This window comes from Engystomops pustulosus, chromosome 5 (genome assembly GCF_040894005.1).
Source record: "Engystomops pustulosus chromosome 5, aEngPut4.maternal, whole genome shotgun sequence".
NCBI classification, from domain to species: domain Eukaryota; kingdom Metazoa; phylum Chordata; class Amphibia; order Anura; family Leptodactylidae; genus Engystomops; species Engystomops pustulosus.
The window spans coordinates 56,975,987-57,002,161 of NC_092415.1; the positions used below are offsets into that span (position 1 = coordinate 56,975,987).

General features: G+C 39.0%; 1 protein-coding gene across 6 annotated transcripts in view; it reads left to right on the forward strand.

The window, feature by feature from the left end:
- Nucleotides 1-26,175, forward strand: part of ZNF521 (zinc finger protein 521) — a 228,700-nt gene that overhangs the window by 80,798 nt on the left and 121,727 nt on the right. For all 6 annotated transcript variants that reach the window (XM_072152045.1, XM_072152046.1, XM_072152042.1 and 3 more), the window contains one exon: nucleotides 18,023-21,366. In XM_072152045.1, the coding sequence (XP_072008146.1) occupies nucleotides 18,023-21,366 (3,344 nt within the window). The remainder of the gene's footprint in view (nucleotides 1-18,022; nucleotides 21,367-26,175) is intronic.

Sequence of the window (26,175 nt, forward strand, 5' to 3'; positions counted from 1 at the left end):
ACTAGGGAACCTGTGGCCCATAGCAGATATCTGAATGGGGGTCCCTTAAAAATATATATACATATTTTTACTCTCGCATGCATTTATACAGTTATACGCTCATATTTATGCCCTCATATATACATTTATACATTTTTGTATGTTACACATTATATATACAGGCAATCCCCGGGTTACATACAAGATAGGGTCTGGAGGTTTGTTCTTAAGTTGAATTTGTATGTAAGTCGAAACTGTATATTTTATAATGGAAGTTCTAGACAATTTTTTTTCTTTTGCCCCTGTGACAATTGGAGTTTCAAAATTTTTAGTGTAATTGGACCAAGAATTATCAATAAAGCTTCATTACAGACACCTTACAGCTGATCATTGCAGTCTGGGACTATAGTAAAGCATCCAGAGAGCTTCACCAGAGGTCACAGTGGGCAGAGTGGTCCGTCTGTAATTATGGGTTGTCTGTAAGTCGGGTGTCCTTAAGTAGGGGACCGCCTGTACATGTATATACACAAATCATATATACATATGTATACAGTACTAAAACACCATACCGTATATACACATACAGCATAAACACACATAACACACCATATATACACACAATACCATATACAGACATACAGTATGTATATACTGTACTGCTCTTGATGGCTTCTATGGCAGTGAAAATGTAATCAGAAATCCAGGTTTTCAGTGTGAAATGTGAATTTATGTTTAAATTGGAAACGTGGCATCTGGAGGACATAAGTCTAAATAAAGTTTTTATGTAGATTATATACTGTATGGGGGAGATTTATGATTAGGTAGGATTTTGAGCTGTGTTAGCCTGGCAGGTTTCCAACAGTCGAATTTATAGTCCGGTGTATGTGCAGTGTTAAATGCCTTCTGATTTGACTATCAACTATGTGTGCTCTATGCTAATAGACTGTACCAGTCGTACGTATGTTTAACATCTGCTCAATTTCTGCCTTTTTGCGATATTGTTGCACGGGAAATTCTCAAACATCAACTCAAACATAAAATTGAGAAAAAACTTCCCCCGGTAGTAGCAATGGAGCCACATACACCACCTCCTCTGTGGTGTAGTTTTGCGATTAAATTTGTGTTCTTTTGAAAAAGCCCGGTTGATAAATGTGGTGTTGCACACTCTGTGGTGTATATTTTCCGCCATTGCGTGTCTTTAGAGTTGCGTTTTTTTCTTGCTACAAAAAAACCCGCAAAAACAATGTTTGCGCAAAAATTTGCGACAATTATACTCCAAGAAGCTACATAGGACTACCGTATTTTTCGGCCTATAAGGCGCACCAAAAATACTTTAATTTTCTCAGAAATCAAAGGTGCGCCTTTTAGGCCAGTGCGCCTTATATATGAACTTATACAGAAATGTACTACAGACAAGATGTACTGTACATTTACCAGTGTTTAATAGCTCCATCCCCAGAAATTTCCTGCACATTCCCACACAGTATACAGGGTCCCTAGCTGCTGAAGTGCCCTGGCACCACAACTAACATTGTGCTCATCCTGCCCTCCCCTAGCACGGAGAGACCGGAGCTGCCATAGTGCCGACCACGAGGCAATCATCACCATCAGTAACAATTCCCCCATACCTGCCAGCCCTGTAACAGGGGAAAGAGAAGGAGCCACAGGGAACCCCACAGGAATAACACCCTGCCTGAGGAGGGAAGGAGAAGGGGCAGAGGGAGACCGCTTAACCCCTGCTGCATCACCCTGCATTAACCCCCAGCAGCCCATACCTCTGAGATCGGAGCTCTCTGACATGCTGAAGACAAGTTTCCCGGGAAGTGTAGCTGGCTTGAACTGTGCACAGGTCTGCCACCTGCTGGTCATTTTTAGGTACTGCATTTGATCCTGCGCCTTATACTCCAGTACGCCTTATATATGAACCTAGATGTCTTAGCAGGCATTTATTAGAGGTGCGTCTTATAGTCCGGTGCGCCTTATAGGCCGAAAAATACGGTAATGATAAATGTGCCTATAACCCCAAAAACAGTTTAAGGATTTGAGTAGAAGAGAACTTCACTAGACATTTTCCATTATTCATATTGTAAGATATATCACACATCATATATTATATCTCAGAATCAGGGGCGTAACTTGAGGGGGAGCAGAGGTTGCGATCGAACCTGGGCCCAAGAGGTTTAGGGGGCCCTTATGGTATCACTTTCCCATATGAGAAGACTATTACTATAAACCATACATTATAGTCGTGGCCTGGCTCGGAGTTTGCACCGGGGCCCATCAGCTTCTAGTTACGCCACTGGTAAGAATATCATGGTTGATAAATTCTTTCACAATCTGCATTTGGAAACCATGTTCTACCATAGTGGTTATACGACCTATAAAGGATCCCTGTTTCTTTTCCTAGGTATTCTCTGTTCTGTGCTTCACCTGCTCTACACTGTCTGCACCCTGGAGAGAATAAGTAAAAGTGTGGCTGCCAGTATAACTGCAGATCTTGATGACACAGGCTATTGATTCTCTCCGAGAATTGTTCTCCTTCAGTTTTAGATGGCTTTAATTTCTTTAAATTGCTCCTTGAATAATAGGAAAAAGTCGTTTGAAATTTCAGTGACAGATTGGGCCTAACAGGTTGCAACGATTATGCCTAATTTTACCATACTGTGGAATAAAATTGCCTAAACATAAACATCGATCACTGATGCAGTAAATTAATTTCCTCTCTTGTTTACTTTGTTTCGAACCAGAGCCCTTTTGAGGCTTCGGGTGTTCGGGGTCACTGCAGTGACAGTATTGCTTTTACCTTATTATAATATGTAGTATTTAGTTGGAACATCTACCTCACACCTTTATTTCTTAAGGACAATATAAAATGGAATGCAAACTGTATTCAGCACCTGTCTTAATGAACTAGACCGCTTTTAATCCATTCATAGGGGAACATTTATTATAAGCTGGTGCTTCGTTCCACTGTAAACATTAGGGGGCTCTGGCTTCCTGGTGTATCCGGTGGTTAGTTCTGCTGGCATGCAATTCTATGTCAGGCCTCGGCTATAACCAGCGACTGTTCAGGCTTGTATGGTCGCAGTGTATAGTAATGGCACAAGCACGGGGCAGGTATGCCCCCACACCAGCCCACTCTGCCGTCATCTGTGCCCCCCTTCACTTGCACTTCACGTGAAAGGGAAAAATAATCGCAATTCCTGGTGGTTTGCCAGGTATTTCGATTATTGCAGGACTTGTACACCAGTAGACTAGAAAATGTCCCCCACAGTGTCCTTCTCCCCACTCCCCTCATTATTTACAAGCAACGTAGTTAGTTCTTAGTATCAAAAATTCACCATGCATTGTTTTAATTGCAGTAATTATGTATGAGGTTAGTGATATCGGTGACATATCCTGTTATTTGATTGATGGGGTACCGGCACTCTGTACCACCGATCAGCGGTTTCTGGAAGCCGCAATTACAAATTTGGAATTTGAAATTGGAAGTAAAGTTTAAACCATTTTTGTTGGCTGGCACAGGGGACTGCTGCTCATCTCTAACTTACTTGAACAAGACTTCAGCTGCATTTCCTTATTCTATGGATAATACAAAATAAGAGTGGCTTATTTCAGTACCCATTGAATATAAATAAATCAATAGTTCCAGTTTTATGGTGTTTTAGGGTACTTATTTTCTTTTTTTCTGTGCACTAGGCACAGTTTATTTGTGGGTTATGGTGGTGAGAACTAACTGTTTTATGTCATACCATTTATATATGAGAGGCCAGCGAGCCTCCTTATGTTTGTGGAAATTTTATATGTTTAATGGGCTGTGTAGACAAACAAAATTTACCTTATTTACTACTTTTATGCTCTATACGATTAAATAAAAACTTATTGATCAGTAACAACAGTACCAAGAAAAAAAAAACCTGTTCATTATTGCCAGTGTTACTGTACCTGAAAATCACTAAACTTCTTTTACTACGGAAACCCATGGCAGAAACCTGAGAACCAGTTTTTATTGCAGGTTTTATGGCAGAAAACACATTGGATGTGCTCTAAGTAAATAAAAAGAAAAATGTCAGAAAAATGCCAGACTTTTAGCACATTACATTTTGTATCGAAAAAAAGTTAGTTACCCTAAAGCATTTGGCCTCAGTGAAGAAACACCAACATTTCTATACCGTTAATGGATTCAAGATATTCATTTATCCATGGTCCCTTCCTTAATCCCCAGAATTAAGCATACATTAAAGGTATTCTTCATTTACCTTGAAAATTGAGCTTTACACTTGATGTGTTTTAGTGTCCTGAATATGTATAGATTAACATTATATCATAGACCGATACCACGTGGAAGATGTTTTAAGGTGATTTTTTCCAGTCTGCGAGTAGATAAGAACACCTTCAGAAATTAATTTTTAAAGGGTATGGCTTCAATGTAACCTCTGTTAGCTTGAGATAAGACACCTTGAGCTTCTCTCAGACAGGATGTAAATGAAGCCAATAATTAAAAAGAAGAAAAAAATTAGTTCCAGGAGCTGGCGCGATCTCCTCCGCAACCCTGACAACGGAGCACTTAATTTACTGTAGACAGCAAAGCTAAAGCAGAGAGAGGAAGTGGCACAAGTTTCTGAGCTCCACTAAACTGAGGTATAATATATCTAGTGTCTGGAGCAGCCCTGATTTCAGGCAGTTCATTGTGAGTTTAGTAAGCTTCCTGACTGGAAACTGTCAGGGACAGATCTTCTGGCTGTTGGTCAGATCACTTTTCTTTTTTCTGGGAGCTGGGATATTGTTTTTCTTTTTTGGCTGAGTGGAACAATCTTCCATAATATGAATCTAAACTAATAAAATAGGATTTAGCAGATACACTAAAATAAAATTCCATTTGTCTTTTCGGATTGCTTGAATCAGAAACTATTGGGTCACTCTAAGGTGTGTCATATAATGCAGTGCTTCGAGGGGAGACTAACTCTGGAATGTAGCATCCGATGGGGAATTCCAGAATAATAATTACTGTCTTACGACAGGAAAAGAGAACTTCCTATGTCTTTGTATAAAATTGTTGGCATAGGATGGTGTAACTAAGACTCATGGACCCCAGGGCAAAAGTTTTAGCTTGGGGTCTCCACACAACTTTTCCTTATGCACACTGATATGACCAATCGATGCAGGACTAGCATCCTATGTTAGGTCCTTAAAAATGAGGGAAACCGAAACAAAGATGTGTTTCCTCCTCTCACCAGGTGGCTATGGAACCAATTTAGTGATAAAATTCCAATACAGCACTGCAGAATATGTTTGGACACAATGGGGAAGTTTATTATGACTATGCATATTTCGGATACAACCCTGTGGGCACACCATGTGCCCAATATACTTAGAGGCTTTGAACGTGCACCCGGATTCATTTAGTGTAAGGTCAGTATAACTCCCTTGATCAATGTCACATTAACAAGATTTTTTGGTTCCCATAAGCCATGGTATTTTTTGCTCTTAAGAAAGGCTTTCAGGCCCGTCTCGAACATGTGCAAAGTAGTTGCCAGAAACCTGTGGCAGAGATCATACTGGGAAAACTCATACACTGGGAAAACTGATATACTGGGGGGCGGTTCATCATTCGGGGAGAATCCCTGTGTCATTGTCACTTAGGCATAGCCTAGTATAGAAGCATTAATAATGGTTTATGAAATTATGAACAATCAATGATGAGCAAAATATGAAGGGAAACATCACAGGGGGCTTCTTCATTTGCACAGTGTACGGCACATCTAACTAGGCAAGCAGAAGATACAGTTAATGTATGTAACCTTAGGAATCGTGCAGCCTAGTAACCCAATTGGTAATGCATTTAATTGGTCCTTCATGAGCGCTCTTAAAATATTGATAGATTTTAAAAACATCTGTAAATTATAAATTAATTGTTAAAGTTCACGTTTCTTCTTTAAACGCTGTGCGGAGAGTATTAGTTTTCATGCAGTTAAATAAGTTATGAGAGGAATGAGTGAGTGGAGAAAACAGCCAGTGATGTGAAAAGAATTAGTGATGGTTGTAATATCGCTGTTCCCTTTGTGTGTGTAAATGTTTCCACATTGAAATTACATAGCCTAGTAGGTCAGGATCTTTCTCTGCTTATTGTTTAAGATCTGTTATTGAAAAAAGGAAAATATGGTACTACAGTTGTGTATGACGGCAACAAATTCTGGTAACAGGCTCCAATGTAATAGACATTGTCAAAGAAGCATAATTCTTCAAAACAATCTATAAATACAGTAATTTAACATACTGAATATACTTGTCACTTGTTACATGTAAACAGCCTGTCAGTGGATGATAATAATATTACTTTTTTAAAATAAACCCTTTCCCATATCTCACCAGGAGATATGTTACACATCCTTGCGATTGACGGGAGTCTACCATCGTTTTTAATCATACAATGCAGACAATGTTGGGTAGAAGATGTGTGAGCATACCTTTGTTTGTGTTGTTTCTAGTAGCAGGACTGTATAAAACCCAAGTATATTCCAGGGGTGTAGCCGGACTATATTTCAGGATGAAATTTGAACTTGAATTTATATTTCAGGATTATAGCTGGACTAAGATTTGGATTCCAGGATTGCACTTGGACTCTGTGCACTAAGGGAGTCTCCTAGCACAGGTTTTGTTATCTGATCTCTGCATTCTAATGCCTCTTTCACACTTGCATTGCAGATTACGTCAGAGTGCAATGTGTGAAAAACTGACATTTTTGTCTGCATTTTTGGTCAGTTTTTCTAAGAGTCTGGTATTTTTGAAGTTTTCACATGCTTTTTTAATGCGATTGTGGTGGCTGTGGTCTTTGAGGGTGACACCCAAGGTGTGCTCTGGTAACACCCACTTGTCAGTTAAATAAAGCTAAAAGTTAATTTTATAAGTGATGCATCTCATTTAAACTTCCAGTAAGCATGTCCCCAAATTCACAATTCTGGAAGCTACCCAGCAGCATGAATGGTTAATAAAGCCCCACAGTAGATTTGCCTGTAAGGCTCCATGGCTGGGGTAAATCCAGACCCTCTTATTTTAAGCTGTTGGTAGTTTGCACCATTTGCAATATAGGTCTGGACTGGTATTGCTCCAGATGATAAAATTGCTGGGGAATGACCGGAGCATACACTATGAGCATGCACCATGACAGTGCATATACTGTAGGCTAAGTTAGGCCGCATTCCTATAGCTGGATTCGGGTACTATTTTTAAAGGGAACGTGTCGCTATATTTTTCCCAAATACAGCTAGTGACATTTTCCCATAGATCCCTATTAACTAAATGCCACCCTTCTTTTAGCTAAAAATAGTTTCCTTAACATCCCCCCACATTACCTGGAATACATCTGTGAATTAAAGGAGACTACTTCCGATGTCCCATACCTCTTCTCACCATTCAGCATTTCATGTCATGTGACCAGGGTGATGTCATCTAAGATGTTTTACCTCCTAACATTTGAAAAGTCTACCCCATGTACAGTGGGTACAGAAAGTATTCAGACCCCTTGATATTTTTCATGGAATATCACATGGTCAACACTATTCAGACCCTTTGCTGTGAAACTCCTCAAAAGCTGTCCATTTCCTTCTGATCCTCCTTGATGGTTCTACTCCTTCATTGGAATCCAGCTGTGTTTATTTAAATTTATTGGACATGATTAGGAAGGGCACAAACCTGTCTATATAAGACCTCACAGTGCATGTCAGTGCACATGAGAATCATGAGGTCTAAGGAATTGCCTGAGGAGTTCAGAGACAGAATTGTGGCAAGGCACAGATCTAGCCAAGGTTACAAAAGAATTTCTGCAGCATTCAAGGTTCCTAATAGCATAGTGGCCTCCATAATCCTTAAATGGAAGACGTTTGGGACGACCACATCTCTTCCTCGACCTGGCTGTCCAGCAAAAATAAGCAATCTTTGGAGAAGATCCTTGGCAAGAGAGCTCTGTATCTCACCAAGAGATGGAGTATGGAAATTGGAGAAAGTTCAAGAAAGTAAACTGTCACTGCAGCACTCGACCAGTCGGGGCTTTATGGCGGAGTGGCCGACGGAACAGCATACATTTTGCAAAATAACACACAAAGGACTCCCAGACAATGAGAAATAAGATTGTCTGGTTTGATGAGACGAAGATGGAACTTTTTGCTGTTAATTCTAAGCGCTATTTGTGTAGGAAACCAGGCTTATCACCTGCCAAATACAATCCAACAGTGACACATTGTGGTGGCAGCATCATGCTATAGGGGTGTTTTTCGGCTGCAGGAGCAGGATGACTTGTTGGATACATTCATCTTTCCTTCAATTGCAAGTACAGAGATATCCTGGGGGAAAACCTCTTCCAGAGTGCACTGGACGTCAGACTAGGCTATAGGTCCACCTTCCAACAAGGTGTATCTCTGGAAAAACTTGAAAGGGCTGTCCACCAATGTTCACTATCCAACCTGAGGGATCTGGAGAGGATTCGCAAATCCAGCTGTGAAAAACCTGTTGCATCATTCCCAAGAAGACTCATGGCTGTACTAGCTCAAGAGTTGCTTGTACTCAATACTAAGCAAAGGGTCTGCATACTTATTCATGTGATATTTAAATGTTTCTAGTTTAATAAGCTTTAAAATCTATTTGTTTTTTTTTTCTATTAAGATGGTGTGCAGAGTATACATCTGTACTTGAATATTGGCAGACAGTCCTGAAGTACTGGTAGCATTGAGACCTGTCAATCAGGATTAGGGAAGCAGAGCAGTGCAGAGAACACTGCATATACAGGATCCCATTATTATCATTGGACAAGGGAGTTGAATATAAGTTTAGAAACTAATTTTTTCACAGTGAAGCCGTGGAAAGGAACCATTAAGGGATGAGGGTAATGCCTTTTAATCATAATTTTTTAATGAAGTATTTATTTTGGGTGGGTTATTTTGAATGGCAGGGTACTTTTAAATCCACCGATTTCCAGGCTGCTGTTGGTTTCCACGAGTGTTCATTTACAAGGTAGGGAGCTGGATCTTGTGTTACCATGCAGGTTTTAGGAAAGAGATGCTGCTATGACATGTTTGCTGTGTTTTTGTGTGCTGTTTTGAAAAATGAATCTGGAAAGACATGTGGAAACAGATGTATTTTTCAAAGACTTACATGGCTATTCGATGTTAAACAATATTATTGATAAATGCAGAACGCAGGTGCCTTTTCAAAAAGCCCATGTGTGTTTTTAAAAATTGCATTTTTTACTTGAATTATTTCAGATGTGCTTTTTTTCTAAATTTCAAAATGATTTGCTAATGTGGACCGTAGATATGACGTTTTTGTTAATAGTTCTGCCAATCTCATGTCTTTGTGGCGGTTCTATCATGTCTGGCAGCTACCTATGTCTGTAGAAATATTTTTATGGAATATGATCATACATTAATGGTTACCATTAAATCTAAAAAGCAAAGAGAAAAGAAAAGCGTTCTCCTTCCTCCATGGAGGCTTTTATATGTTCTCTGCTTTCAGTGACTTTATTGTTATTCGCGTGTTTGCCATATAAAAGCGCGGCCGTGTACCATTCTGAATAGCAATGTGATATGACACAGTCAGACAGGTGAACATGGTTGCTAGTTATGGTGTTTCAATCACTTAAATATCCCTTACATATCTCCCATCCCTTTTCATTTTTTGTTTCTGGTTACTCCTACAGCACGCACAGCAGTAGACATTTAAACTGCTGTTTTTTAGCTACAGTAAATCTTGGGAAATGATAACTATTTTCTCGAAGCCTTGCTCTCAGTGGGTTCCAAGAAGAAGAAGAAAATGCCCCTGATGTTAGATGTGCTGGATTTGTAAATCAATTGGTTTTAGATGCTTAGAAAACATCTATTGTAAATTCAGGTACATTTTAAGTAAAAATTGCTGTGCAGCAGTGCACATACATGACACAGAGTCCCCGAAGGGCAGTTATGAGGCCGGCCTGCCATTTCAGAGCTCTAGCTTAGGTAGCAAAGTATATCAACAAATCCTATCTAGGGAAATGAAAGAAATAAGTTTTAAACTTTCATTGTGGCCAGTGTTTTTCACTTTATTATTTTTATATGAAGCTTCATAGCAGTACATCTGTTTATATCATAATGACTGGTTTCAGCACATATCAGTGCCATGATATAAGGTAGCTATAATAGAGTGCTAAAATTAAAAAAAATAAAATGTTTTATAGATTTTGTCCGCCTTTTCAACATTTTTTTTTCTAGATTGAAAAATGAATAGTTCAAATATTACATTTGTACAGTTAAATGGGATTGGCCATTTTTCAATAAATCGCCTCTATTAGACATATCTCTGCGTGTATATGTACCTGTGTCTTTGGCTTCTTTGAAAGCTGCAGCCTGTTCCTGTTCTCAGGATGCTGTCCTCTGCATACAAAAACAGTTTCTGTCTCTGTCTCTGCTGTAGGTTGTCCATGTGACGTCAACCTTTCTATTCTCATTATCTGTTCATACTGAGAAAGACTGGGAGAGGCGGAGGGAGCAGGATGACTCATACTCTCATTATTCAAACTCCACCTCTTCAGCACAGCTGAGTGATGCAAAGAAAGATGCATGGAAGGTCTGCACACCGTTCAATCTTGAGTAGGACTTCTGAATCACTTGATGAGCATTCAATTATTATCCATAAACCAGTAAAGACACATGGGCAAATTATGTAAAAGACCGGACAACCCCTTTAATTTGCAAACCATAGTTCTCCATCGTAACATACTTCAAACAGACTCGATAGTCGGATTTTGCAGTCTCATAACTATAAACGTACATTAGTATTTTATTGGAACAATGATTGTGATGATGAATATACATCACTAACCGAGAAATATTTCAGTATATGGATTCCACCAATTTTTTTCCCCCATCACTGCACACCTCATTTAATTGTCTTTTACAGAAGAACAAAAGTACATGTAATCCCTTCAAGGTCACCGATGGATCACATGACCCAGTTTAACAAAATTATCTATTAATTTTCAGATCTTCAAAATTTTTTGATATTTAAGCAATATCTATATAACATCTAATTAGCCGAATTATCTTTATTGGGTAAAAAATAATAATCCCGGGGTGTTAAACACTGTGTTGCAGGGTAAACCAGTGTAGATTTAGACCTGTTGCCCACAAACAAGTTTGATACATCCGGCCCTAATGCTCAGCAACTGGAACTGAACTCCAGGAAACACACAATACAAGTTTAATGTTAGTTGGATGCATCAAAATCACTGGTGGGCAATAGGTCTTAGAAAACTTCAGTGTTTTACTGCGCCAGATTTATCACTGTTATTTGAGACCTCTTTTTGTGTGTGCAAAAATGGACCATGCCCCTTCAGTAAAACTAGTCAGAAAAATGTGAAAAAAAAAGTTCTAAATGCCTCCATAAAAATGGTGGAAAAAATATTTTAGACCATTTTTTTTATATGAATAATGCCAGATGTCTGACCCGAGTGGATTATTAGCTTCATTTCTGACCACATGCTTCTGTTATTAGAGCAGAATTCAAATTGCAGACCGTCGACAACTCCTGGTTCTTTGGGTTCTTTCATGATTTCTATCATTTTATTGGAAAGAATATTGCATCATGTTGATGTGAGCGGTGCCAGATATAAAATGATTTCTTTGTAGATATATCTATTGAGTCATACAGATGTCAATAGAGGTCCACATATTGGGGCCATAATAGTGGCTGGTTTAGTGTGAAGCTAGCTCATGTTGTAGTTTTAGGCCAGAAACCTGTGCCAGAATAACAGATGCAGGATTAAAGTTTTGTTTTTTTCCACAGTGTATGGTTTAGATTGTGATCCGAAAATGTGTATTTTCATATCTTATTTTCAATGCTGCAGTTCTGATATTTCCTGAACATCCTTACTTTTACTTCTATTTGGCCATTAAGAGCGTCAGATGAGCAGCTCTCTAGATATAGATGTATTAGCTGTCATATGGCTGACAAGTAGACCCTTTGAACGTGCAGTTTAGTATCTTTGTATTGGGTATCTCCTGTGGTATAGCTTTGCTGTTTAAGCTGTTATCTAGCATTTTTACCATAAATATGACTGAGCAGGTGTTGTGCTGCCACTAGCTGAGTTTCCAGCTGTCCTCTTCCAGAACAGCACAGGCAAAATCTGTTGTGTAGTCCTATTAGACAGACTACAGAATGATCAAACTCTAGATGGAGGTCTTTCTTGCAGGATATGGCAGTTTTTTATTGCCAGAAGATGGTCAGGAAAGTCTGGCTTGCTAACAAAGACAGTTCTTTAGCTGCTGGGTGTAGTTCCAGTTTTTGTATCCCCTTTGGCAGCAGCACAGAGACTGCTGCAGTACGGCTAGCCAGCAAAATTAGGAAATAAGGACCTCTTTTATTTACTCAGGCCTCCAAATCACGGGCATTCCTGTCTGCTTAGAGAAAAGTCAGCCAGCTCTTTCCACTGGAAATCTCAGGAGTGTTGGATACTTTCATCTATGAGTGTTCACACACTTGTTTTTAATGTGCTTTATGGAAATGGTGAAACGCTGTGAATGCAGACCCTTTCCAAAAAAACATCTGCACACACTAAACATACACATTGGCATCCTTAAATAGACTTTCCAGATAAATCTTTAGAAATAAACCATATATTTATTTCTTAGGAGCAGAATTGTAGACCCTCTCAGAATCTGTTAGTGTGAAGTAACTGAACTGCTTGGGAAAAATTAAAAATTTACATTGCAGAGTTAAGTGCTTTCGTCGGAAATGCAGTGTACTTACAGTGACACAGAAAACACATTTACACTAAGCAGCATATATTGAGTGCTGCAGGAGAGGATTTTTGTCCGCATCACATATGAAGAGGTTTTAAAAAAAAAAAAAAAAAAAAAAAAAAATGGAATTTACAGTGTCTCTTTCATTTATTGAATATTTTCATAAAATTGCTGCTCACAAAATTAGCATTTCAGATAAGATAAAATTTAATACATTCTTATACCAGAACTGTAACTTCAGAGTCTCACAATAAGGCATTTGTGACATTGTGTTCTCACTTGTGCCAGCTCCATTGTAGAAAAGTGGGTGAAAATGTGGGCATGGTTAGCGAGGCTTATGTGAAAAGTTGCAAAAATGTCCAAATCTCTCTCCACTAAAGTACTAACAAAAAACAACAACTGAAGACAGTCTTAAAGATGTGCCAAATTTATGGAAGAGTTGAAAAATTTGGCACATCTCTAAATGAATGCAGTCTCCAGCAAAACTGGCTTCAAATAGTACAGTGATAATACATTCACCCCATGGCAGTTTACTCTCTTACATTCTTTTTAGTTATTTTAAGAAGACACAAATTCTTGCTGTGAACAGTTATTGAGGTGTTTTTTTTTTTTTTTTTTTAGGTCTCACGTTCACATTGGTTCTTTGAATCGCTATAAAGCACCATTAGTATTGGAATGAACTGATATAGGTCACTGGCTCTGTGACATTATGTTTACTGGAACTGAAATGTCCAGGGAACCTCCTATTGGCTCACAACCGATGCCACTATTGGAAGGCCAACTGCCCATGCTGTATATGATAGAGCAGGTCCTATTCCTGCCTATCTTTCCGTCCCAGGCAGCCGCTTTCTATTGCCATTGGTGGTGTGATCGGTGCTCAACTACCAATGACAGATGGGCCGCTCACAAGGGATTATGTTCTTTTTTTTGTGGCCAACAAATTGCACATGTTTCCTAAGCCTCATAAACAATCTAGTATACATGACTGAGCAATGGGAATGGCGCACAAGTAAAATGAAGCCCAATTTTTGTCCCCAAAGATAAAGGGCTAGTTTATTAGTGTGTACATCCAGACCATGCCTATGTGGGAATGCATGTAAAGTATTACCAGTCCAGTGTAGGCTACACGTATCACCAAAGGATAAGAACACTTAGGAAAAATCTGTCTTATCTTTATCTTCTAATTTTGTGGGTTTTATGTAACAGAACTTCAACGAATTGCAAAATAACTCTATAAAGAACCCTGGAAAGGAAATTGAGGAGACCTAGGTACAGGTCATTGTTATACACAAGAGATGGGCCGGAGAATTGCCTTCAATATTACTGCTGATCTATGCAAGAAATAAAACCTATAATCTTTCTTATGCCATGCAGTGTTACTGCAATGGTTAACATTGTGTTTACAGGAGTGCCCGCTGTTATGTGCCCAGCTACTATAAGTAAATCATGGTTCTGCCTCGTGGAGTGTGGATTCTTTTCCACCAGTAATAACAGCATGTTAGCTGAATATTCTGTCTTCCAGCTTCCTGACAGCAGTTGGTGTTAGCGATGAGTTCTGTTGCGTTGGATTACACATGGAGAAGAGCCCCCTTCATATACCGTTTTGTTTGAGAGCATTAATAAATCCCCCCAAATCCTGCCATTTCTAACTTGTAATAAAAGGAATAGTTGTAATGGGCATGGCTCCAGGAGTGAAGTTTGGTTGTTTTCACAGAGTTAGAAGGCTGCCATCTGGCATTGATAGTGAGATGGTGTTGTCATCAGTTTCTGGATGCAGGAAAGGAATGAATCCTCATCTGTTTCCTGTGGATAAGTAAAGAAGTTAAGATTCTAGTAAAATCTTTCTACCTTAAAGGAACGCACGCTTCATTTATGTTTACACTATTCCTACCAGTCCTGGCTTTCATCTATGGAATATAATATTTCTTCCATCCATGTGACTGGTATAGAATACCTGGCTAATTCCTTCCAGGTTATGAAAGAAAAGTCTGGAAATGCCTTTTAAGGTCTGTGTTTACTTTCAGTGGGCTAATACAATCACCAATTTAGCAAATCTGTATTATGTCACAGAATTAAAGTACCTTTAGTATTTTGTATATAATTTTATGAGGGATAGAGAAAGGCATTACTCAATCCTTAATCATACCAAAAATTATTTACTGGCCACATTGGGATTTTGGAACTTAGGAACTGTATTGTAGTTGTGGAACTGGTAAAGCTGGGAAAACAAATTCCAAATGTGTTGAAATTGACATTAAAATCTATTTGTCGTGGGGGTTTTTTGGGGTTTTTACAGCTTTCATTGTGCGTTTCAAATGATACCCTCCCTTCCCTTTGTTCTTTTGGGTTGAAAAAAGTGAAAATCTTTTGTGGAAAAGAAGAAATTTTAATTTCATCAAATTCTGACGCTAATAACTATTTCTTCGGTTTACGGAGCTGTGCAAGTAGTGATTTTTTTGCTGAATGAGCTGACATTTCCATTGCTACCATTTGCATTATTGACTGTGTACAAAATTTTGATGCCTCTTATTCAAATTTTTAATTGTTATGTAATGGCAAAACAGCAGTGATTCAGACATTTGGATGTTACTTCACCACCCGAAATCATAGTTATTAATATTTTTATATTGATGAATTGAACATTTTTGGGCTTGGTGATGCCTAACATCTTTATGTTCTGTACAGTACTGTTGTGTATAATGGTGCTAAAAAAGAAACTTTATTATTATTTTTGTTTATTATTTAGTTCAAGGGACAGGGAGGTTATTTTAATTTTTAATTTTTGCGACGTCTGTTTTATTTATGCCACCTATGGTATGTAAACCCTACGGCAGTGATGGGGAACCTTTTACAGACAGAGTGCCCAAACTACAACCAAAATCCACTTATTTACCATGAAGTGCCAGCATGGAATTTTGTACAGTAACTTATTGCTTTCTGTTCTTCCACATCTTTTAATTGTATTGCCCCCTTGAGGCCACCAATACAGATGACAGGAGGGCAAATTAAGACTATCATTGTAGGTTCTCTCAAGGGTCTTTCTGTAGAGGAAGAATGGTGGTCCAGCAGGATGACCTCCAAAGATAATGCAGTTCTTAACCTTCTTACTTTCCCCACAGTTCCAAACAGCCAATAAAGAGAGTAGCATCTCTTAAGTTGCTTGGGACAGCAGGAAGATTGTGTTTGGTGAACTCTGCCCTTGGACAATGGCCTGAGTGCCCGCAGAAAGGGCTCTGAGTGCCACCTGTGGCACCCGTGCCATAGGTTCGCCACCACTGCTCTAGGGGATCTGATTGCTTGTACCATATACTGTAAGTGTCCATCAGATTGTTAAAGGTCCTGATACAGATCCGTCATGTTTCATTAAGGTGTTAAAACAGTTTGCCCAAACCTTGTCTTGCATACACCTTATTACATGCAGTAAGATGCCAGTATACTACACGTAAATAAGGAAGGCACCAGTCTCCAGGAAAAGGTGACTCACAGGAAAAATAATAACAATAGGACAGAAAAGAACTAGATACAACAATAAAGGAGGCCGAAAATAAAAGTGGTTTTAGCATTCAATCATGAAAAAGAACACCGGTTTCATCTGCATATTTATAGATTCCATTTGATTATATAATGGTGTATCACTATAACGCTTTGAAATAACAGATGTTATGGATAACAAGGGTTTTGCAGTTCTATGTTCTACAATAAAGGTCTCATTCACACAACCATATTTTAGGCTGTGAACTAGCTAGCTCATGGACCCCATAGATTTATCTTGTGCATGTACCGTGTCTAGATGCAGGCACTCTTAATGGACATTGGTGGTGTGAGTGGAGCTTACCCGCTGATGTCAAACAGGCCGCAAACAACAACACTGTTATTTGATGCCCTTGTGCACACATGGTTGTGTGCATGAGGCCTAATATTTAGAAAATCTTTAAAACTAGTATATAGAGAGCAAAGGTTTTAGGTCCATTTCTTTTTAAGAACTTAGTAAGGAGCCATGTTTTTCGGTGTCGGTTTTGATAATATTTTCAAGACCAATCCTGGCCTAATGTTGTGTATAGTTACAGGTGACGGTGGTCATTTACCTACTATAGTGATTAGGTTATTTATCCAGTAAAAGGTATCTATATGGTAAAGCCACAGCCAAAGTAGTGCCGAGATACGTGGCATGAGTATGAAAGAGTTTATATGGGTATTTGCTGTTATTCCTTGATTCCCATACACTAGATGTTGCCTTTATACATGTGTATCTACTGACTGTTTTCTGCCGTCTAATGTAAAGTCTTTAAGCTTAAGTTGGTCAGTAATTTGTCAATTTTCCATTTTATCAATAGAATACACAGCACTACTCTAGTCGTGTACAGGCGACTTACAGACGACCCCTAGTTAGAGACAGAGCTCTCTGTCCACTGTGATGCCTTAGTCCCAGACTGCAATGATCAGCTGTAAGGTGTCTTGTAATGAAGCTTTATTGATAATCCTTGTTCCCATGACAGCACAAAATTTTGAAAATCACATGGAAAAATAAAAATGTAAATTTAAAATAATAAAATATACCAGTTCCCACTTACATACACATTCAACTTAAGAACCAACCTAAAGAACCTGCCTTGTACTTAACCTAGGGACTGTCTGTAGTCATTTTACTTGTGGTAATACTAATATTGTTATATTAGGGCAGTTACCATAATGCATTTTGGGTCATTTATTTCCATAGTAGTAGAATAAGTCAAATCCAATTGTTAGTTACTTCATATACCTACATGTTCCTAGTCAGTGATCATCTTCATTTCATACTCTTGGTAATAAATTGTAAAGCTTTATTCATGCTAGCTTATCAGTTTTCCTGTTTCCGGTTTTCTTCTTTGTCTGTGTCACTTGAAAGCACCATTCCTACTTTCCTAAGGAAGTTCAACATGTTAATTCTGTTGGAAAAAGGAAGAAATGTTGGGGAACCTCTTGAACTTAAATACAATGCACATTTGTGTGCACTGAACTTTACCTTTAAAACTGGTCTTCTGTGGAATAGCATGTTGCTCATTGTTTCTGGGAAAAAAAATTACCTTGGCCATACCGGGCTCAGACACAAGACCCGCTCCTAGCTGTATTAGATACTGCACTGTTTTCCCTGCTACACAAATGTAATCTATTATACCCATTGTCTTCATTATAATATTTTGTCATTATTATGATCAACCACAAATGTTAACACTGTTTTACCCTCATTTCAATTATACCCATTTCTAATGTTCAATGTCTTGTGTTTTTTTTTCCAGATGGAGCAGATGTAGAAGATGATCCATCTTGTTCATGGCCAGCATCATCCCCATCTAGTAAAGACCAGACATCACCCAGCCACGGAGAAGGTTGCGACTTTGGTGAAGAAGAGGGCATTCCAGGGTTGCCGTACCCCTGTCAGTTCTGCGACAAATCCTTCAGCCGCCTCAGCTATTTAAAGCACCATGAACAGAGTCACAGCGACAAACTTCCTTTTAAGTGCACATATTGTAGTAGATTGTTTAAGCACAAAAGGAGTAGAGATCGCCATATAAAACTGCATACTGGAGACAAAAAGTATCACTGCAGTGAGTGTGATGCAGCATTCTCTAGAAGTGATCACCTTAAAATTCACTTAAAGACTCATACTTCCAACAAGCCATATAAGTGTGCCATCTGCAGAAGGGGGTTCTTGTCCTCCAGCTCATTGCATGGTCATATGCAGGTACATGAAAGAAATAAAGATTGCTCCCAGTCTGGTGGAAGAATGGAGGAATGGAAATTAAAGGACACCCAGAAATGCAGTCAGTGTGAGGAGGGGTTTGATTTTCCTGAAGACCTTCAGAAACACATAGCTGAATGTCACCCTGAATGTTCTCCAAATGATGATAGAGCTGCTCTCCAATGTATGTATTGTCATGAACTTTTTGTTGAAGAAACCTCTCTTTTAAATCACATGGAGCAAATTCATAGCGGTGAGAAGAAAAATTCTTGCAGCATTTGTTCCGAAAATTTCCACAGCATTGAGGAGCTCTATAGCCATATGGATAGTCATCAACACCCTGAATCCTGTAACCCAAGCAACAGCCCCTCTTTAGTTACTGTAGGCTATACATCGGTATCGAGTACGACCCCTGACTCAAATCTATCTGTAGATAGCTCTACAATGGTGGAAGTTGCTCCACCAATAACTAAAACTCGTGGACGGAAAAGAGCTTCTCAGCAAACTGGTGATGGAAATGCCCCTTCAAGCAAGCAAGCAAAAGTCACATACAGCTGCATCTACTGCAGCAAGCAATTATTTTCTAGCCTTGCTGTCCTGCAGATACATCTTAAAACTATGCATTTAGATAAACCAGAACAAGCTCATATCTGTCAGTACTGCTTAGAAGTATTACCTTCTCTCTACAATCTAAATGAACATCTCAAACAGGTACATGAAACTCAGGATCCAGCGTTAATCGTTTCCACTATGCCTGCCATGGTGTATCAGTGTAACTTTTGCTCTGAAATATTCAATGATCTTAACATGCTCCAAGAGCACATTAGAAGTTCACATGGGTTTCCAAATCCAGTTGCTAAAGACAGTAATGCATTTTTTTGCCCCCATTGCTACATGGGATTTCTCACAGACTCTTCTTTAGAGGAGCACATTCGTCAAGTCCATTGTGACCTCAGTGGTTCACGCTTTGGTTCTCCAGTGTTGGGTACCCCAAAAGAGCCAGTGGTTGAAGTATACTCTTGCTCATACTGCACAAATTCACCTATCTTTAATAGTGTTCTTAAATTAAACAAGCACATCAAGGAAAATCACAAGAACATTCCGCTGGCATTAAATTACATCCATAACGGGAAGAAATCTAGGGCTTTGAGTCCCTTATCTCCTGTTACTTTGGATCAATCCTCCTTAAAGATGATGCAGACCATTGGTGGCAATCCTTCAAGACCTGCAGGCGAGTACATCTGCAATCAGTGTGGTGCCAAGTATTCATCCCTCGATGGTTTTCAGACTCACTTAAAAACTCATCTTGATACCGTTCTGCCAAAATTGACATGCCCCCAGTGCAACAAAGATTTTCCAAACCAAGAATCTCTTTTAAAGCATGTTACTATTCACTTCATGATCACATCTACATATTATATTTGTGAGAGTTGTGACAAACAGTTTACATCAGTTGATGATTTGCAAAAGCACTTGCTAGACATGCATACATTTGTTTTCTTCCGTTGTACATTATGCCAGGAAGTGTTTGACTCCAAAGTCTCCATTCAACTTCACTTGGCTGTGAAACACAGCAATGAAAAGAAAGTATACCGTTGCACTTCCTGTAACTGGGACTTTCGCACAGAAACTGACTTACAGCTTCATGTAAAGCACAACCACCTGGAAAACCAGGGAAAAATCCACAAGTGCATTTTCTGTGGTGAGTCCTTTGGCACAGAAGTAGAGCTACAGTGTCACATTACAACCCACAGCAAAAAATATAATTGCAAATTTTGCAGCAAGGCTTTTCATGCCATCATTTTATTAGAAAAACACTTGAGGGAAAAACATTGTGTCTTTGAAGCCAAGAATCAAAACTGTGGAACCAATGGAGCTCCGGAGCAAGTTCAGAAAGAAGAGGTGGAACTTCAGAACTTGTTGACAAACAATCAAGAGTCTCATAATAGTCACGATGGCAGTGAAGAAGACATTGATACCTCAGAACCAATGTATGGCTGCGATATATGCGGTGCCGCTTATACCATGGATTCACTTTTGCAGAATCACCAACTCCGAGACCATAATATCCGACCTGGAGAAAGTGCAATTGTGAAGAAAAAGGCTGAGTTGATTAAAGGAAATTATAAGTGCAATGTCTGTTCCCGTACTTTTTTTTCTGAAAGTGGGCTGAGAGAGCACATGCAGACACATCTTGGTCCTGTTAAGCATTACATGTGCCCAATATGTGGGGAACGTTTCCCATCTTTGTTAACTCTTACAGAACACAAAGTCACACACAGTAAGAGTCTGGACACTGGGAACTGCAGAATTTGCAAACTGCCTCTACATAGCGAGGAGGATTTCTTGGAACATTGTCAAATGCATCCAGATCTGAGAAATTCATTGACTGGGTTTCGTTGTGTGGTATGCATGCAGACCGTGACTTCCACCCTGGAGCTCAAGATCCACGGCACATTTCATATGCAGAAAACTGGAAACGGATCTGCCATTCAGTCCACTGGTCGTGCACCTACCATACAAAAGTTGTTCAAGTGTGCTTCTTGTCTAAAGGAGTTTCGCTCAAAACAGGACTTGGTGAAGCTTGATATAAATGGTTTGCCCTATGGCCTTTGTGCTACATGTGTTAATCTTAGTAAAAGTGCCAGTCCAACCACCAATGTCATTTTAAGCACTTCTAGGCCTTCTCTAAGTCAGACTGACAATGTACCTTGTGTAGATGGTAAGAATAAATCCTCTACGATGAAGACTCGATGCTCTAGCTGCAATGTTAAATTTGAATCTGAAGGTGAACTCCAAAATCACATTCAGACAGTTCACAGAGAGCCTGAAAATAATGCAACTCTGAAAACGCCACAGGTGTCCCCTATGCCCCGCATCAGCCCTTCACAATCTGAGGAGGTAACTACCTTCAACTTTGTATTACTGCTGTATTTTCTAACCTCACTCATTCTAAACCTTCCAATATTACAGTTTACAGGTAAAACGAATAATGTACACAACATTAGATTGGCTATAGCAAATGATTTTGGATTTGGCCAGTAACTTTTCCACCAAGCAATAAACCAATAGTACACATGAAAACAAAAAATTTTGAAATATTAATATATTTTGTATTATGAATATATTAAGAGCTTCTTTTTCCAATACTTTGCTATACTAATCTCTCTAATGGCCATCCATCCCTTTTTTTCTAATCTGCTTTTACACTTTTATAGCAGCAGGACACAAGCTCACTACAATGCAAGGTTACTGGACTACTGTTATCTACTACTGTTATTGAAAAGTCAGCTGATTGCCTACTATAAGCAACTACTTTACTTTATTTTTTTTAATTCGTATTTTTTTTCTTTTCATTTTCATTAGTCGGGTTAGTTTAATACGAAAAATGAATAAATGTTTTGGGACACCGACTTTTCCCAGCAAAGCCACGTCCTATTCTCCGAGGTCACGTCTCTTTTTCGTGCTCATCAAAGTGCTTAAAATCGATTTAATAAATGTGGCACAAGGCATTTCAGACAATTTTTTTGGGCACAAATTACTCAAGAATTCTGGCATAGAGAGCTTGATAAATCTTACCCATTCTTTTAGCTTTGGCAAATCTCTTTTTAATGTTTTTATTTATTGTTTTTACAAGCATATAAACCTATAGCCTATCAAAGCATAGTTAATGATTAGTTTGAAGGATCTTGGATCAAAAAGTTTTTAAGCCCCTGTCTTGTAGCTGCCAATAATGTGACTGTCCAAATGGAATACTCTATGGTTAGGCCCAACACACACCTACCGTGTGCAAAAATGGGCCCCAAACAGGGTCTGAGTTTGCTTTTGTTTTGACCTTCGCAAGATGAGAGGGGTGAGCTTTTGTAGTGCAGCTGCCCAGCTCTGTCATGGCGCAGTCAGACGTGGTTTGATCACTGTACTGTGACCGTGCACAATAGACAATATATAATTTTTGTGGCTAGCTCACGGCCAACATCTACTATCTTGTGTATTAGGCGTAAGTTAGAAAATAACCAAACACACATTTCAGCAACTAGAGGAGCTCTCATTATAGTGTACTTATAGCAGCACGAGACAGAGGTTGCACAAATAGATGCAGATCTCCCTCCACAGTAGCACCCCATTATGTCCCTGTCCAACATAGCAATAACTTTTTATCTGTTTACATCCTCTGTGTCCCTGGCATTACTGTGTTAAGTTTATCCTGTTTTTGTTATTTTCACTTGGTGGAAATCTGTATGTGGATTACCTTGAGTTTGCCTCAGTAAATATAACCCACTTTTGATAAATGAGATGAAAAATACATTACAATACATTTACAAAATATATGTGTGCTTTCTTCTTGTAAAAGGCGAGGCTAGACACGGATATAAGAGGTTTTGAACCCTACAGTGGTGGGCATACAATGTTTTTTTCCACAGGACCTTGCTTTGATGAAGCATGACCTGTAGAGTATAAAGGGCTTATAATATTATTCTGTAATTTTGCAGCACCACATAAAACGAAGAATCTGAACGGAAGTAGATTGGAAGCAGCATTGTACCTAGGGAGCCTCTGCATCACTATGCTTGCTTAGAAGAGGGTGTAAAATCACCACTTACATGTACTACAGCCATAAATATTACATATAGCATATTGCAATAGTCAGTGCAACAAGATGAAATTCACACAGATACACAGATCATTTTCTTTGACAACTTAATCTTGAGAAGAGCACTACAGATTCTATTGCAATAAAAAAAATGTAACATCCACATTTGACATTTAAAGGGACACATAGTCATCACTTTCCTAGTTTAATTTCACCACAACATAGAAAAGGTCACATCCTCTGTGAAATATGGGAATTTCATTGAAGTTCATTTTTTCCAATGGCGTATCAGCAGATTATGAAAATAATAAGAATGGTGTTTTCGTAGCTGTTTTTCTCCTTAGTCTCTGTCACTGTAGGTCAGTCTGGCGGCTCCTCTGGTGACTGCACTCCTTGGCTTGCCGCATCCCACAGTCTATATGAGCAGTGTAGCAGAGGATGGCTTATTTTAATTAAGCCCTTGGAAGAGTCACAGTACATTCTACCATATACAAGTTTTGTTTGAAATTGATCTGGGCCCTCACCTTAGAAATCCCTTTCTTAGGGATTACATCTTATTGAAAATTCAGGAAAGACGATATTTCCCTGTAGATGGTGCAGTATCAAGTGTTGATAGTGCTCAACATTCTGAGTAATTGAGGGGAGGAGAGATCTTGTTAACTAAATTGATGGTTTCAGGATTGCTGTAAGCCAGTAAAGTTTAAGTTTTCAGTCTAATGCATCTATAGATCTGTGTGTACCCAATAGGGTGTATTATTAGGACTGAAGATAGAAAGGTTATTGCAGATAAAATGTAACCGCTTCAGGCTGCAAGTGTAATAGGTGTAAGATAAAGCAAATGCATTCCTACTACAAGCCAGGAAAATGGCTAATATAGTGTAAGCTAAGAGTGGGCGTTAATAGGGTAGATGAGATATGTGACTTGGGGTCCTTTTGCTTGTTTCCATTAAAGGGGTTTTTCAGGCTGACCAAAAAATCCCACCGGTAGCTTCTGGCGCTCGTTGAGGAACTCCTACATTTCTATGTGCAAGGGTGATTACGTATGAGCAGCGATGTCACCATTTTTGGCATTCCATGTGACCACTGATTGCACTGAATGGTCACAGTGGCCACAGAAGCTCCCCACTTCAGTCTGGCCAAAACCAGGCGTACAGGGAGTGTAGGCCACACGGTGGAATACAGTCCTCTAAAGGATGTCTCTAACACTGGGCATTAGTCATCATGGCTATGATGATGACAAAATATCATTTCACTGGCAGATAGATAGATTTACAGTACCAATCAGTGGTCAAAGCCATATCTACATATTGGGGAAGATTTATCAAGCTGTCTGAAAGTCAGAATATTTCTAGTTGCCCATGACAACCAATCACATCTCCCCTTTAAAATATTCATGAGCACAGGTAAAATGAAAGCTGAGCTGTGATTGGTTGCCATGGGCAACTAGAAATGTTCTGACTTTCAGACACTTGATAAATCTGCCCCATTGTATGCACATTGAATGGCCATTTACAGAATTTTTAAAATTTCAGAAAATAATAATAATCTTTATATAGCGCCATCAAATTCCAAAGCCAGTTTAAGCTGCTACAAGTATAAGTAATGTAAATTGAGAAAAAACTGTGTATACAGAAGTAACACAAAAGACAAAGTTTGTATTGCTTCTGAAAGGGGTGTGTCCATACACTCTCACTGGCAATATTGTTTGGAGCATATGACAAATGTGGGGTCTATTTCAAATTTTAGCTATGCATCAAGAGAAATAGATATGCAAAGGTAATTAGTGTGACCTATCACCTAAACATCCACTATTTAGATTATATTTATGAAAATACAATATGCTACCTTTTTCCTTGAAAACAAAGTGGATGTCAACTGTGAATCACTAGCTTACATGATATCTTATCCCCCAAATAGAATTGAAGATCCTGGCATGGGCTTAAGTCCCGTTTACTGGTCTTTTATTTCTATTCTGTTCTCGATAGGACAGGAAGCATTATGTTTCTGTATGTTGCAAGGACTCCCGTCCTGTGCAATGTGTACAGTCTATGAGACTGGACCAGCATTAGGCCTGTTTGCACATGTTGCACATGTTTATGTACAGGTAGCTAAAAGGACTTCTACCACCAGGATCAGAGATTGTCAACCAAGCAAAAAGACATTCTGGTGTGTACCCCCTTTGGCAGGATCTTCTATTCTTTTAGATTCTTATGCCCTTGTTTTAAAGAAAAAAAACACTTTAAACAATATTCAAATGAACCTTATGGGATTCAGGCTCCATTAACACCGATGGAGCCTAGAGTCCCTTAGGCTTATTTGCATAATTAAAAATAATTTTTTTCGGTAAAAACCAGGTCATAAGAAGCAAAATGAAAAGTAGATCCAGCCAGAGGGGGCACACACCAGTATGTCTGTGTGCTTGGGTTACAATCCTTGGTCCTAGTAGTAGATGTCCTTTGACAGAGATCAATGCACACAGTTAGAGTTAGAGACCCCAGCAAATAATGTTACAGGTGTCCTATATTTTAGGCTATGTCCAGAATAGGGCCACCATCTTGAAAGCTGCCATATTGGATTAAGTTTTTGTTTTTTTAAAAAGAGAACCTTAAAGAGATGCTTACAGAGAACCTGTCATCACATTTTTACATATACGGCTATTGTCCTTTGAACTGACACCCTTCTTTTAGATAAAAAATTGTTAACATAATCAACCTTATCTTATATTGCTTGGCATCATAGAAGGCTTGTCCTGCTCAGTCGGACCCTCCCATTCACAGCTCCCCATGTTCCATGCCTCTTCTTAGCTTGTCATGTGACCAGGGTTACATCATCACAGGTTGTTTAGCCTCCTTACATTAGAAATATACACATTGTACAGTTTACTAATCACATGAAATCACGGCAGCCTCCATGGACTTCTACTTTAACCTGTCCTCCATATACTTCGACTCCTCCCCACCCTCCATGGAGGCATGCTGTGATTTAATGTGATCAGATACATACATGAGGCAAGATGTTGCAAAAGTAAGATGAACTTACATGATGTCATCCATGTCACTTGACTTTAAGGGCCCAATGAGCTCTCTCCCAGTGTTCCATACAGCTAAATATCATAGTCC